The sequence below is a fragment of the Paramormyrops kingsleyae genome, chromosome 22, assembly GCF_048594095.1.
Source record: "Paramormyrops kingsleyae isolate MSU_618 chromosome 22, PKINGS_0.4, whole genome shotgun sequence".
Lineage (NCBI taxonomy): Eukaryota > Metazoa > Chordata > Actinopteri > Osteoglossiformes > Mormyridae > Paramormyrops > Paramormyrops kingsleyae.
In genome coordinates, this window is record NC_132818.1 from 11,660,428 (window position 1) to 11,674,416 (window position 13,989).

The 13,989-nt window shown below is 46.3% G+C and overlaps 2 protein-coding genes and 3 non-coding genes across 5 annotated transcripts; all 5 read right to left on the reverse strand.

The window, feature by feature from the left end:
- Positions 1–4,949: 4,949 nt before the first annotated feature.
- On the reverse strand, positions 4,950–10,105 carry LOC111836861 (U1 small nuclear ribonucleoprotein 70 kDa-like). Its single transcript, XM_072704943.1, has 10 exons — positions 9,722–10,105; positions 7,461–7,615; positions 7,318–7,380; positions 7,118–7,172; positions 6,964–7,028; positions 6,823–6,885; positions 6,637–6,718; positions 6,450–6,551; positions 6,276–6,375; positions 4,950–6,175 (listed from the first exon to the last, which is right to left on the reverse strand). The coding sequence occupies exons 2-10, from the start codon at positions 7,605–7,607 to the stop codon at positions 5,533–5,535; spliced, it is 1,320 nt and encodes a 439-aa protein (XP_072561044.1). The 5' UTR covers positions 7,608–7,615; positions 9,722–10,105; the 3' UTR covers positions 4,950–5,532.
- A 772-nt stretch (positions 10,106–10,877) lies between these two features.
- Positions 10,878–13,074, reverse strand: rps11 (ribosomal protein S11). Its single transcript, XM_023798488.2, has 5 exons — positions 12,943–13,074; positions 12,306–12,440; positions 11,846–11,921; positions 11,277–11,406; positions 10,878–11,067 (listed from the first exon to the last, which is right to left on the reverse strand). Exons 1-5 carry the CDS (start codon positions 12,955–12,957, stop codon positions 10,944–10,946), a joined length of 480 nt encoding a protein of 159 aa, XP_023654256.1. The 5' UTR covers positions 12,958–13,074; the 3' UTR covers positions 10,878–10,943.
- On the reverse strand, positions 11,150–11,232 carry LOC111836947 (small nucleolar RNA SNORD35). The gene has a single exon (XR_002836531.1). It is a non-coding gene; the product is annotated as a small nucleolar RNA SNORD35 (small nucleolar RNA).
- Positions 11,579–11,662, reverse strand: LOC111836946 (small nucleolar RNA SNORD35). The gene has a single exon (XR_002836530.1). It is a non-coding gene; the product is annotated as a small nucleolar RNA SNORD35 (small nucleolar RNA).
- LOC111836945 (small nucleolar RNA SNORD35) lies at positions 12,053–12,137 on the reverse strand. Its single transcript, XR_002836529.1, has one exon. It is a non-coding gene; the product is annotated as a small nucleolar RNA SNORD35 (small nucleolar RNA).
- Positions 13,075–13,989: the final 915 nt, after the last annotated feature.

Below are 13,989 nucleotides of genomic sequence, written 5' to 3' on the forward strand. Positions count from 1 at the left end.
GTTTCCAATATATTCAAAAGAGCAGAAGGAGCAGAACGAATGTCACAGAATAATTAACATTTGGTATCCAGCATCGCTATGGCAACATTGGCAAATGTGGCATGTATGCAATTGCTACCTAGTTCATGCAAAACACACCCCATGTTGTGATTCGTTCAGTTGCAGGCGCACATTGTGATTGGCTGTACCATACAAAACCCTGACAGTGAAAACTGATCAAGTAATCATCAATGTTGTGCAAGTTACTAGTTACTTCATTCAATTCAATTCAATTACTTTACCAATTTCTGCATATACAAGTAATTAACTACTAGGGAAAGTAACTTTTGTGTTACTTCAGTTCTCTTATTAATGCATAGGCCTACATACCCAGACATCACACATACATCGCCAGGACATTGGTTTAAGATTGGAATGTCATTAAATTCCTTATCGTCCTATAAACAATATTTAAATGATTATGCACACTATTGTCTTTTTTGGCAAGCAAATTAGTTCAATAAGTATGCTTGTAACGTAACGGTTAGGCCTCCTCCATGAATCACCACTTTATCATGGTGGAGGGATTTGTGTGCCTCTATTATCCTAGGAGCTACGCTGGTAGGGGCAGTTGCCCCTGGTGGGGTCCCCCAAAGCAAACTGGTCCTAGGTGAGTGGCCCGACTAAGTGTGATTGAGAAAAACCACCATGATAAATAATAAATAATAGATAGACCATGTTACCCCGCCTAGATTGAGGAGACCGGGGTCTCACCATCAAGCCAGGCCTGCGGTGGGGGGGAAGGTGAGTGTCCAAGGGGGCTGGCTAGGCACAGCCCAAGGGGATAACATGGGTCGCCCTCCTGTAGGCTCACCACCTGCAAGGGAAACCGTGGGTGTTAGGTGCAATGTACTGTAGATTGGGTGGCAATTGAAGGCAGGGGCCTCATCAGACCAATCATCAGCTATCAAGTCTGACTCTTGGTACACAGAAAGTAACCTCTCTGATGAGAAAGGAGCCTTAGCTGGGGGACATTAACGATCACATGGCTAATGACAATGAAACCTGGAAAAGAATGACTGGGAGGAATGGCCTGCCCCGTTGGAATCCGAGAGGTAACCAGTTGTTGAACTTCTGTGCTAATAACAATTTATCCATAATGAATGCTCAACTAGGGTGCTCTGGTGCCAGGTGCACTTATGAACACCCCAATGTTCGAACATCGTGTTTGTTATGCTGGTGGGAATTTACTTACTGATTCGTTTAGCGAGATAACCAATCAGATTGTAGAGGAAGTAGGACAAACTAATCAGATGTCTAGGTCACCTCCCCCCAAGTTGCTTGGACCCACCTCCTCTACAAACACCATGTTTGAACATAGGGGTGTTCGTAAGTGCACCTGGCACCAGAGAACCCTAGGCTGCAGTTCAATGGCCTCCTGAATTCTAATGATATGACTTCCTTGGAGGAAGTATATCTGAAATACTCTTAGGGGGACTAACCCATCTCTAGGACTGAGGTCACTGAAGTAGTCAAAAATTTCAGTGCCTTTGGAATGGAAAACTGGAGTGGTCCCAAACTTTAAGAAAGGGGACCAGAGGGTGTGGTCCAATTTCAGGTGGATCACACTTCTCAACCTCCATAAGAAGGTCTATGCCAGGGTACTGGAGAGAAGGGTCCTCTTGTTGGTTGAACCTCAGATCTAGAAGGAACAATATGGAGTCCGTCCTGGTCGCATATTGCTGGACCAGCTCTTCACCCTTGCAATGATACTAGAGGGTTCATGGGAGGTTACCCAACCAGGCATACAATCGTGTCTCCTGGGGGTTTCTGTGGGGGGTGCTTCAGGAGTACGTGGGGGGATGAGGATCAGCACTTCTAAGTCTGAGGTCATGGTTCTTGACTGGAAAAGGCTGGATTGCCCTTTTCTGGTGGGGATGAGATGCTGCCTAAAGCAAAGGAGTTTTAGTATCTTGGGGTTTTGTCCACAAGTGAGGGAAGGAGGGAGCAGGAGATCGACAGACAGACCGGTGCAGTGTCGGCAGGGGTGTTCATGAGTGCTGGTTACCTCTTGGATTCCAATCTAGGATGCCTTCTGGATGCCTGGGATGTGTTTCAGGCACGTCTAAATGGGAGAGACCCAGAACATGCTGGAGAGATTATATCTCTCAGCTGGCCTGGGAACGCCTTGGTATTCCCCCTGTGGAACTGGAGAATGCTGTTGGCGAGAGGGAGGTCTGGGTATCCCTGCTTAGACTGCTGTCCCTGCAACCCTACTCCAGGTAAGTGGCAGAGAGCCTATTATGACATAATAATTGTGAGGGAGCTGGGGGGCAGTCATTGAAGGCCACGCTCAAGGACCTGCAAAAGTACTGGGGGGGTTGAACTGGCAACCATCAGATCAAAAGCAAACAAGCTTAGCCCACTGAGCCACACGCTGCCCCTGACTGCTATTGGTTCTGTCACGTTGTCAATATTGAAAATAATATTCAGTTACATTGTTTGACTGGTATATGGTTATACAAATGTACACTACGGTGTATAAATATACAGAGTATAACCCTATTGTGGGTTTTATTGCCTAATCGGGAAAAACAGCAGCAGGCTAAACGTCGCAGAGTAATCTCATTAACATGGTGTTGATGTTGAAATACATCGCGCAGACATCGGGGGATGTCGAATCAATATTCGATAGCGATGTCCCTGCTACGTTGTGCCAGTGAGCAAATGACCTTAGAGAGATGCTTTGCCGAAGGGTTATTTTTTTATCTATCACTGTAGCCTACATAGTATCACCCCTTAAGCCCACGAATAAGACGAGGCTTAAGTTAGCTTGTTATTCGCAGCTTTCATCGAGGGTAGTACGGTGTTTGCGGCGCGGAAAGCGGCGCAGCACCTGCTGCACAGTTTATAATTAAGATATTTTGAAAATACAAAATAACGTATGAATTAAACGTTTAAGATGTAACGCGTTTATTTATTTCGTACGTGCATTTCACAAATCTCCCTGTATTGCTAATTCTCGGGTTACCCAGGCATAATGTGTTTTTTCTTTCGTGACGGTAAACTGGCAACATGACATAGTGAGCAATTGTACACATTTATTTGAATAAGAAGCCAGATTTCCAATTGGGATCAGTATTCTTACTCATCTTGGGTGAATGTGAAATGCATAGTACATAGCAGGTATGTCCATGTAAGGAAACAATGAAAGCAGCCTGGCCCATATTGGTTTTATACCTGAAAAACATGAAACATGGCATTTTGAGTATTTCAAGTTAGTAAGAAGCCACATTTCCTATTGAATTTGAGGGTCTAATTCATTCTGGGCCAGAAAAATGTGAAATGCTTAGTACTTAGCAGGTATGCCACTGTAAGGAAACACTGAAATTAGCCTGGCCCTGATTGGTTTTCTGTCTGAAAAAACGGTTGTTAACGTCGTTTTGAGCATTTCAATTGAATGAGATGCCAAAGGCATGCAAAGGAGTCAGAAAGAGAAATTGGGGGGAAGACCTACAAAAGAACGACCCCTGGCGTTAAAATCACACTGGCGTCTTCTGGTGAACGATTCTTCTGGTCGTATTGACGTGTCGACAAAGGAACTGGAGACACACACGCGCGCGCACACTGAAAAGCAGCTATACAATTACTCTGCCTGCATTTGTATGCACAGAGCTGAGAGTGTATAAATAAATACTATGACCAATTCCTCCATCTGCAGGATGGAACCTCAATCATTTAAGAGGGTGGAGTCTACAGAATATCCCTGTAGGATCTATAAAATTAAAAAAATTAAGTGAAATAAATAACTAATTAATCACACAATTTTCTGTGACTATTCACACCTAACATTAAAACGTATAAGCATTAATATTTATACATTTATACATGAATACATTATCCCCAAATTAATGTAGAATTAATATAAATGTGTGTTAATTCATAAACTCATTATCGTTAAAAATCAATTTTCTCTAAGTTTTAAAATTAGTTTGAAGACAGACTCAAATTATATAACTTCATTGTCTAAATTGTCAATTTTACCTCTGAGGTAGTTAATCAGTTTTATTTTAACATTTTTTTTATGTAATAAAAGTTTCTTTTTATCAAATTCAGGGCTAGAGCTACTGAAACTAAACCTAACAAAAATAGCAATCAGAACAAAGAAATTGTTTATTGTGGGTTACTTGCAATAAAGATGAAACATTTTAAAACATTTTGTTTAGTTTGTGTTGTTTGATTTTTGGCTACCTTTTGGAGGGAAATGGTTAAAACATCAAATCAGAGCAACAAATAATTTTAATAAATCTAAAAAGGTCACATCAATTGATCTACACAAAAAAATGAACACTATTTCACTGTATCATTTATTTCCCCAAAAATGTTTATGTTCGTGAGAATGATCCATACTTTGATATTTGCTTAATGGTTCACCTTAAACTTGTAATCTACACATTATTCGTTTCCAACATAAATACTACATGCTAGCAAATTCATGCTGAATTTCAATGGTTTCAAAAATGCCAAATAAAGAAGGGGTTTTGCATTAGAAGTAGGGATGTTACTTTTTGTTTAAATCGCACACCTTAGCGATTAATTGCATACACCACATGCCCATATAATCACAGGTAGATCAAAAAACTATTTAATCTCAGCAGAATATTGCAAATGGCTCTAAAAATAGAAGCTTGATAACCATTGAAAGTACACTTAACATGAGAGATCTTTAGCTGTGAATTCCGGGATTCTGTGCAATGGCACGAGCTAAACTTACGTGTTTTGTTTTTCATAACTAGGAATAGTTATGTGTCTATTCTTTGCTTATATTATCCTCTCATTTGGTTATCAAAATACATTGCATGCATTAACGCGATCAAAGAAATAAGTTAAGACTTTAAAATTAACGGTTCGTGTTATGTTTCCCAGCCAGACATGTGAAAACTGACACAAAACTCACAGAGACCAAGTAGTCAAAGGAAGAAAATTTATTATAAAAAGGGAAGATATCATAAGAAATAAATGACCAAGGGAGTAGCAACAATAAAACCACCATCGCCGTTCACTCTCAGGAGGGGACCAAGGTCCAGCAAAGCGTGTAGTTGGGGAGCACAGAACATTCTGGCCCCATGCAGCCACAAGGGGGCGTGCCTGAAGCAGATAAGCAGTAAGAGAAGGTGAGAGGCCGTCTGGTGGACAGAAAAGCAACACTGCGAGGAACGGGCCCTCAATACCACAGCACTAGCGCTCAAAAGGCACTCACTGTGCCTTGCACTATTAAAAAAAAAAAAAACACAAACAAAGTTACAGTCATCTGCACCACCATTACCGTTTAAAACAAACCATTAAAAAAAAAGAAAGAAAAAAAAAAAAACACTGCATCAATGAAACCCTGCTGTGCAGCAGCAGCAGCAGGTGGCTGGACAGCATGTCACTGGGCCTTTAAGGAAGGTAACTGGGCAGGCTGTGCATGAGATGGGGCAGCAAGGGGCCAAGAGGAAATACACTGCAGGTTTAGAGAGGCAGGCAGCCGACAAGCAGGCAGACTGGCACCCCTTAGTAAGTTTGATCCTCCACGCTGTAGCTGCTACCATTGGTGACGTGGCTCTCCCCAGTCAGCTGCACCTCCTGCTCCATCCCACCCCCTGGGCTTCCTTCCTTGGAGGGGGCCACATAGCCCGAGTCCCCGTTACTGCCCCCGTCCTGCCCCAGATGGGGCAGCAGCCGCTCAGCCTTCCTCTCGCGCTCGCTCCGCTCCTTCTTGGGCTCTCGCTCGCCCCTCCTCCTGTCGCGCTCTCTGTCTCTGTGGCTTCGCCGGCGGTCACGGTCACGGTCACGGTCGCGCTCACTGTGGTCCCGGTCCCCATCCGTGGGGCCGCTGCCGCCTTCCTCTGCCTCCCTGTCTGCTGGGCCGTCGGCATCCTTGCCACGCTCCCTCCTCCTCTCTCTGCTCCTGCTCCTCCTCCTCTCTCTGTTCCAGCTGTGCCCCGCGCCCCCCCTCTCCCTGCGCCTGCCAGCTGGCCCGCCCTCATCCGCAGCGGGTCCTGGGCCTGTGCCCACCACCGGGGCGCCCCGCTCGGCCCTCTCTCGGTCCCGGGAGCGACTCCGCCGCCGCCGCTCTCTTGAGCGCGACCGCCGCCCGCCACGGTCTCTGTCACCCTCCCGGCTGCGGTCGGCATGGCGTTCACCGGTCCTGTCGCTGTCAGAGAACACCTGTCACACACGGGGGCAGGGGGACGGGGGGGGGGGACAGATAGCCAGACGGGGGTAGGCCTGTGGCAGGGCAGACAGACACTCACCCTCCCAACGGTCTCTCGTCGTAGCGTGAGGCATCGTCTCGCCCAGAGTGCTTGATGTTGACATCAGCCCCCCCCCGCCGCGTGCCGCCTAGGCCACCACCTGAGAGACAGCAGCTCATTAAAACAATGCTGCACCATGTAGGGTCACCGGAGCAAAACTGCGCTGCTACTCACCAAGCCGGCGAGGCCGCCACCCCTTCACAGTGCGCCCCCTCTCCACATCCACCAGCACCCTCCGCCCATCTATCTTCTTACCGTCGGCGTGCTTATAGGCGGCTGAGACAGAAACATATGGTGAGAAGCATGGCCCCAGTATGCAGGGGGCGGGGCTGGGACCGCAGGGGGAGGGGCCGGAACTCACAGTGCATGTCGCGCTCGTGCTCATACTCGATGAAGGCATAACCACGGGGTTTCGCAGTCTTCTTGTTATAAACGATGTAGATCTGGAGGAGACACAGCAATGGCAGCATGACAGTGGGCAGGGGTAGTGAAGGGATCAAAAGTCACTCCCTGGCCGGGCTCATGGCACCGCTGGCCGTCCTCTTACTCGCTTCACCGGACCGTAGGCCTCGAACTCCCGCCGCAGCTTGGACTCCGTGGTGTCATGGTTCTGGAGAACATGGAGAAGCGGTCAGCACACTGAAGGGTGAAGTGGACGCACAGCATGCACACAGGAACGCGCACTCACCACCCGTGCCACAAACAGCGTCTTGAAGGCATCTCCCTGGGCGTTGGGGTCATTGTGGGGGTCCCCTGCAGGAAGACAGGCCGGAGAGTCAACGCGCAAGTCGGTCTCACCAGACCCTGAGGCCACTCACAGTCCTTACAGAACACACACTTACACAGCTTGAGTTCACCGTCCATGACCCCCTGCCTCCTCTCCATCTTCTCCCGCCTCTGAAACAGACAGATACAAATCTTCAGTCACTACACCCATAAAGAGGAGCTCCCCCCGTCAGTCATTCCACCTGTAAAGAGCTCCACTTCCCTCCAGTCACTCTGCTTCATACAGCACCTTCCGCATGCACAGGAGAGGGCTTACCTTCCTCTCCAGCCTCTCCTCCCTGGTCTCTGCCCTGGTGGGAGGAGGAGCATCTCTGGGATCCTGTGAGGAGAATCCAGCAGCCAGTCAGGGATGCCATCATAAAAACCACTCCCTTCCCTTCCACCCCCAACTGTCCCCACCTCAAAGTGCTTGATGAAGGAAGCGATGCCGCAGTATGGCTGGTTGTGCTGCTTCTCATGTGGTAGTTTCTGGAGCTGTGGCAGGAACGGTATCGGGTCTCGCGGGGTAAAAAGCGCCAAAAGATTTGGGGGTAGAAACTGTGTCATTTTTCACTCTAGAGAGAAAGCATGTATACTAGTTATTCAGGTTGACAACATGACAGTCACACTCTGGCAGGGAAATGCTTACGCACCATCGGAACAATTTGCACTTTACTAATACATGGTCAAATCATTAGGAAAATAGATTAAGCAATCACGCATTAGAAAAGGGTGATGTATAGTCATATGTAGGAAGTACATGATATACTTAAATGCAATTAATTTCTTACTTTCCCATAATGCATAGACAAGTCTTCTGAAAGGTAAGGTCCAAGGCTATTTTCAGACAAAATGTGCTCAACTTTTACTGTACCATTTTCACAAAATGGCACTTTGGATTTAAGGTCTTATCAATTCCTTGTCAAGTTTTTGAAGGCACCATTTTACAAAGACTAGCAAGGGAGTAGAACAAGAGGCTGGAGTGCATCACACAAGGGTAGGAACGAGAGGTAAGACTGATGCATAACAGATGTGGCTTCTTAGAGCCATACTAGGAAAAAACAGGAGGGGCAGATTGTCATGCCCTACCAGAGAACACAATAGCAATGCGCAAACTGTAAAACATCATTTGGTGTGTATTTGCTTTGAATTTGTGTTCAACCAGGCTCATTATATAATTTTAATATAACCCTCTATGAATCGCCACCTTATCGTGGTGGATTGGTCTGTATGCCACTATGATCCTAGGAGCTATTTGTCTGTGCATATGCACCAAACACCAGTTCAGAATATCTGACCTTCTTTGATACCTTATATGGGGTGCTGGAAGGTGAACAGTTATTGGATTTCTTTGCTAACCACAGTTTGTCCATAACCTGGCACCAGAGCACCCTAGGCCGCGGTTCGATGATCAATATTGTGATCATATTGTCGGAACGGCACTGGCACGTGACACTCTACCGAAGAGAGTTGAGCCGTCAACTGACCACCGCCTGGCGCTGAGCCGGATCCAATGGCAGGGGAAGATGCCAGATAGAGCTGGTAGACCCAAATACATAGTGGGAGTGTGCTAGGAACATCTGATGGAGGCTCCTGTCCAGGAGATCTTCAACTCACAACTCCAGCAAAACTTTTCTTGCATCCTGAGGGAGTCAGGAGACATTGAGCCTGAATTGGCCATGTTCAGGAACTCCATTACTGAGTTGGTGCAGAGTTGTGGCCGTAAGGTTGTTGGTGCCTGTCGTTCTGGCAATCCCTGAACCTGGTGGTGGACACCAGGGGTAAAGGGAGCTGTCAGGCTGAAGGAGGAAGCCTTCCGAGCTTAGTTAGCTTGTGATAGCAGCTGATAGGTACTGGCAGGCCAAGCAGAAAATGGCTTTAGCAGTTGCTGAAGCAAAAATTTGGGTGTGGGAGGAGTCTGGTGAAGCTATGGAGAAGGACTTTCTATTGGCCTCAAAAAGATTCTGACAAACCATCAGGCGACTAGGAAGGAGGAAGCAGGGCCTCACCCACGCTCCAATGAGGAAGACCTGTTGACCTCAAATGGGGATATAGCCAGGCAGTGGAAGATATATTTTGAGGATCTCCAGAATCCCACTGAAACGCCTTGGACCTTGCCTTTCAGAAAGTATAAGACTTCTTTATAGGTTATAGGAAAATTCTGAGAAATGGTCTGTCATACTTGGCTCATATATGCAAATGCGTATAATAGCATGGATTTCAAAGTGAATTTTCTTGGAAATGGTACAGTAAAATTTGACCAAGTTTCGTCTGAAAATAGCTTTGGACCTTGCCGTTCAGAAGACTTGTCTATGTATTATGGGAAAGTAAGAAAATAATTGTATCTAAGTACATCCTCTACTTCGTATATACGAGTATAATCACCCTTCTCTAATGCGCTTCGCCTTATTTTCCTAAACGCGATCTGATATCGTAATGTTATGTCTGCGTGTGCACCACGCATTTCAAACGAGAATGATTTGACCGTGTATCGGTAAAGCGCGGATAGCTTGAACGCAGTAGGACAATCGCAATGCGTAACAACTGGCCAAACGGCCTCCTTTTGGGCTACATCGCCAGAGACACATTTCAACGACGAATCGACGCTTTGGCTCTAGCATGCTGGAGCCTTAGGCCCGCCGGGCCAGTTCGGTCCCCGCACATGAAAAATACACACTTACCCAAATGTCGCATGTAGTAACATCCAAATAAAGTAAGACCAGCAAAGTCACGATGAAAGACACCAGCTCCACCACGGTGTTTAACGCCAGAGGAATGTAAACTATGAATGAATGACAAACACTCTCACGGTGAGGCTAGGGGCTTCTCCCGCTGTTCACTACCAAAATGGCGCCGTATCGTAAACTTTGCTGACGCGAACTGCTTTACGGCTCCACCGTGACCTATGACATTATCAGAAAAGAATGGGAGCGCGTAAACGCGTTTATTCAGTTACTAAGATTAGAGAAAGCCCTGGGGAAGACAGACGTTTATGGTGGTCTAGAACGTTTAATAATGCTTAATTTTCCCATTATTCCCCTTAGTTTCCCGTCTTCTTTGTTTACACACTTGAACACCGCCTTAGTGCTGCAGCGCCACCTACCGCATCAGAGTGATAACGGAAGTCAGAAGGGCAGGCGGAAGTATGTCCAAAAGCTTTTTTTTTTTTGCTCGTCTCGCACCAGTCAGACTTCACTTTTGATTTAAGTGACGTGGTATTATCAACTCCTGGAATGTTTGTAGGCACGAACAAAATTGAATACCTAACAGCAAGCACAGCAGCTAATGGCCACACCTCAACTGCACTCTAACCAGATACACACATGTATTTTAGTGAACGGTTAGCTCACAGTTGGGGGGGGGGGGGGGAGGAGAGAAACTTGAGCTGGTCTAAAGACTTACATTTTATTAATCATAATCAACTTCAGCTCAGCAATTACCATTGCTGGAACACAGCATCACAGCCTTAGTGCTTTCACCTTTACATCCTTACCCAGTCAAGTCTTGTCCAGGGATTGTCAGACCCTGCTTTCTCAGAAATGTCAACTTGGATAAAAGCAACTACTAAAAGTGTTAAAAGGTAAACTGCCCCTTACATGTGGGCCACTGTGCCAGGGTGCACCCCTGCCTCAAGACCCCATTCAAGCTGCACCTAGTAGATGGCCTTCACTCCCAACTGACACACACCTCGATAAATTAAGAATATTATTCAATGTTAAGCATCAAAGCACAAGTATCCTTCCCCAGTAAGCAAACTGAATATCATGGGTATAAAAAAAACTGATTTGGCAGTGTGTGCTGGGAATCTTCATACTTTCACACAGAGCAGACAACAGCTTCATATAAGACCTTTATTAATCAAGCACTGAACACAGCACAGGACACCCAAAGTGGTCGTCTCCTTTAAAATTTCTGAAACTGCTTCTTGGCGCCCGCTGCCTTGGTGACCTTCAGCACATTGAACCTCACAGTCTTGCTGAGGGGTCTGCACTCTCCCACTGTCACGATGTCGCCCACCTGCACATCTCTGTGGTGGAAAGGGATTGGCTGTTGACAAGCATTTGCCACTACACAAGCTGCATGCTAATCATTAAAATGTGAGAAAATGTAGCACTGCATCAGTGTTGCCATAAGGCAGTGTCCTCACAGCCAAGAAGCTTGGAAGACCATCGTGAGATAACCATCACGTGCAGTACAATAACAGTGATTACCGCATCCCACCCAAAGCTGCCTTACCTGAAGGCTGGGGAAAGGTGGACAGACATGTTTTTGTGCCTCTTCTCAAAGCGGTTGTACTTGCGAATGTAGTGCAGGTAATCCCGCCTGATTACAACAGTCCTCTGCATCTTCATCTTTGTCACCACACCTGAAGGAAGAGGGTCACATGACTCTAGGAGGAACATACTTGCCATTGGGAAGTTTTTCTGCCCACATTTATGCTGCTTGCATATCTGTGTACTTTTGCAGTCTGCAGCTACAAAAGTTCCCACTGGTATAAAAGCACAGATTCTGAAGGGTGCAAAGGGGGCCCCGTGAGCCAAGCTGCATCAGCGCTGCCATAAGGCACTGTCGTCAGAGCCTCAAGGGCTTGGAAGACCATCGTGAGATCGACATCATCTGCAGCAGAGCTGATAACCAATGTTACAACAGAGTGGCATAACAGAAAGGCCTTTTGATTGAGAGTTACTGCACTACACTGGTGCACCTAAATGAATGGCACCCCTCTTTGCCCACTCCCATCTGTAAGCAACCAGCTTCACCACGGTGAAAGCTTTTGGGGCATATCCAGCGGCAGCAACACTCACCTGAGAGGATGCGGCCTCGGATGGACACATTCCCGGTGAAGGGGCACTTCTTGTCAATGTAGGTGCCGTCAATGGCCTGAGGGAGACACAAACACAAATATGACCATATATGAAACCCGAAGCTTCTTGGAAATTTTGCAGACACCGTCAGGTCTGTCTGAATAACCTTGAGATGTGAGAAAGACCACCCTCCACACACTTTAATAGCAAGTTGCATCAGTGTTGCCGTTTGGCAGCGTCGTCAAGGCCACTGTGGCTTGGAAGACCATCGTGAGAAAGAACATCATCTGCAACCTAGATATTAGAACCTGAAATAGTGATCTATAAAACGAAGTAAAGTGAGTCGGGCCGCCTGATCAAGCAGCCGAACGATAATAGACAAAGCTGCACAAGAACCGCGCGGGTCCCTGGCTGAAGTAGTATTTCACGGTGCAATAAGGTCCCCGGGTGGAGTTCTAACCTCTCGGGGCGTCTTGAAGCCCAGGCCGACGTTCTTGTGGTAGCGGGGGAGCTTTTCCTTGCCGCCGCCTTCAGCAGCCAAAACACGCTTCTTGTTCTGGAAGATGGTGGGCTGCTTCTGGTACGCCCTTTCGGTCTGAGGAGACAAATGCGAGCATTCAGAACCCAGGCGGGTGGGAATGACGGAAAGGGGAGCCGGGGCCGAGAAGCTGGGCCAACGTGCGTGTGTGCCGAACAACACGGTGGTTGGCAGCGGTACCGGTTAATTACACAAAGACAGCGGACACACCGGAAGCAGCAGATCCACATCCGTTAATAGAGCTTAAAACTCAGTGAGTGAAACCATTGATTTAAAACAAAAAGTGAAATAAGCAGAGAGTATCCGGGCCTGTAAGAGTCCCGATGTGCTGCTCGACACTAATGGTCTTGCTACTGCTAGCTCGCTAACTCCACACTAAGCTCACTTTACAGACATACCGCTATAACGACTCGATTTTCAATTCTACCTCAAATATGACAATGCGTACGACTGCATTATGCTATAATCCTTAATCTTTTCCCAGAACATTATGTTTTAAATACTAACTGATGATCATTTTTTAAAAATTTGCGTTGCCACGCCGCGCCATCATGCTCACCTGCACGTCCGCCATGTTTGCCTGCCGAGAGCTAAAAAGGCCCTGACACGCTCGCGCACCAGCAAAGAGTGCATAGGCAGGAGGTGACGTATAGGTAAGAGGCCGGAAGTGACGAGGCAGAAAGAACTATAATGTTTTTTCTTTCTTTCTTTAAAGGAAGCGCCAACTAGGAACTGCGGTGGAGTAAAGAAAGCACTGTCAAATTATCCTGCAGTTCACCACGAGACAGTACCGGGATGACTTCTGGAAGCTATCTAAAAACGTCAATGTCTGCAAAGACTTGGGGATTTACTCTCTGCAAAGCCGACAGAGAAGCCCGCACTATAGCGTAGATGAATATGGAGCGAGCCAGAGTGGCAGGAAAGATCGTGTTCATCAGTGGACATATGGGATACATCAATGATAACTATGGATTAGATCTCACTGTTCAGTCTAATATTCATTTTTCTAAGAGTACAAGTTGACATGCATCTTATAAGTTGAAATGTTTGATGCAGATCTAAGGGTCCTTACGTTATTATAAAGAGAGGTTTATATGTTTTAAAGGGCTCATTCAAAAACTCACCTCCTTGGTCAGTGATGTTACTGAAACCATTTATTGCACATCTGAGTGGTAGAAAAGATGTAACGGAGCAAATATATGTCCACTTTTCATGCAAGCTGTTTCTTAAAGGGTAATGTTTGCACTGCAGTTATGTTGAGTTGTATTTGATACTATTCAATAGGGGCTTGATGACAATGTTTAAAGCCAAAGCTAACACTCATAAGTATTTAACTTTTGTTTAGTCCCTTTATGTCTTCCTTTACTCCTACAGTTTCTTATGTTACACTTAATACTAGGGATCTAAGAGATTCTATAAAAAGGAAATCAATCTTATTCTGTAAAAATCAAAAAGCACACTGCTTTTTTTGCAAGAAACTCATTCGAAAGTCATGGATGAAAAATTCTGGTCAAACCAATGGGGAAAAAAAGGTGCTGTGTGTAGGTGTTGTGAGTGAATTTACATATAAAGAGTGACCCCCTGGCTTGTGAGGAGCCTGGGGCAG

Bases quoted from the DNA above. Each gene is read 5' to 3' on its own strand.
- LOC111836861 (XM_072704943.1), bottom strand. From the start codon at position 7,607: ATGACACAGTTTCTACCCCCAAATCTTTTGGCGCTTTTTACCCCGCGA. The intron at 6,552-6,636 runs GTGAGTTCCGGC...TTTCTGTCTCAG, and splicing joins GCACGAGCGCGACATGCACT to CCGCCTATAAGCACGCCGAC. The intron at 6,176-6,275 runs GTGAGTGTCTGT...GTTCTCTGACAG, and splicing joins GACGAGAGACCGTTGGGAGG to CGACAGGACCGGTGAACGCC.
- rps11 (XM_023798488.2), bottom strand. The intron at 11,407-11,845 runs GTGAGTGTTGCT...CTCTTCCTTCAG, and splicing joins CCGAGGCCGCATCCTCTCAG to GTGTGGTGACAAAGATGAAG. The intron at 11,068-11,276 runs GTAAGGCAGCTT...TTTCCACCACAG, and splicing joins CACCTTTCCCCAGCCTTCAG to AGATGTGCAGGTGGGCGACA.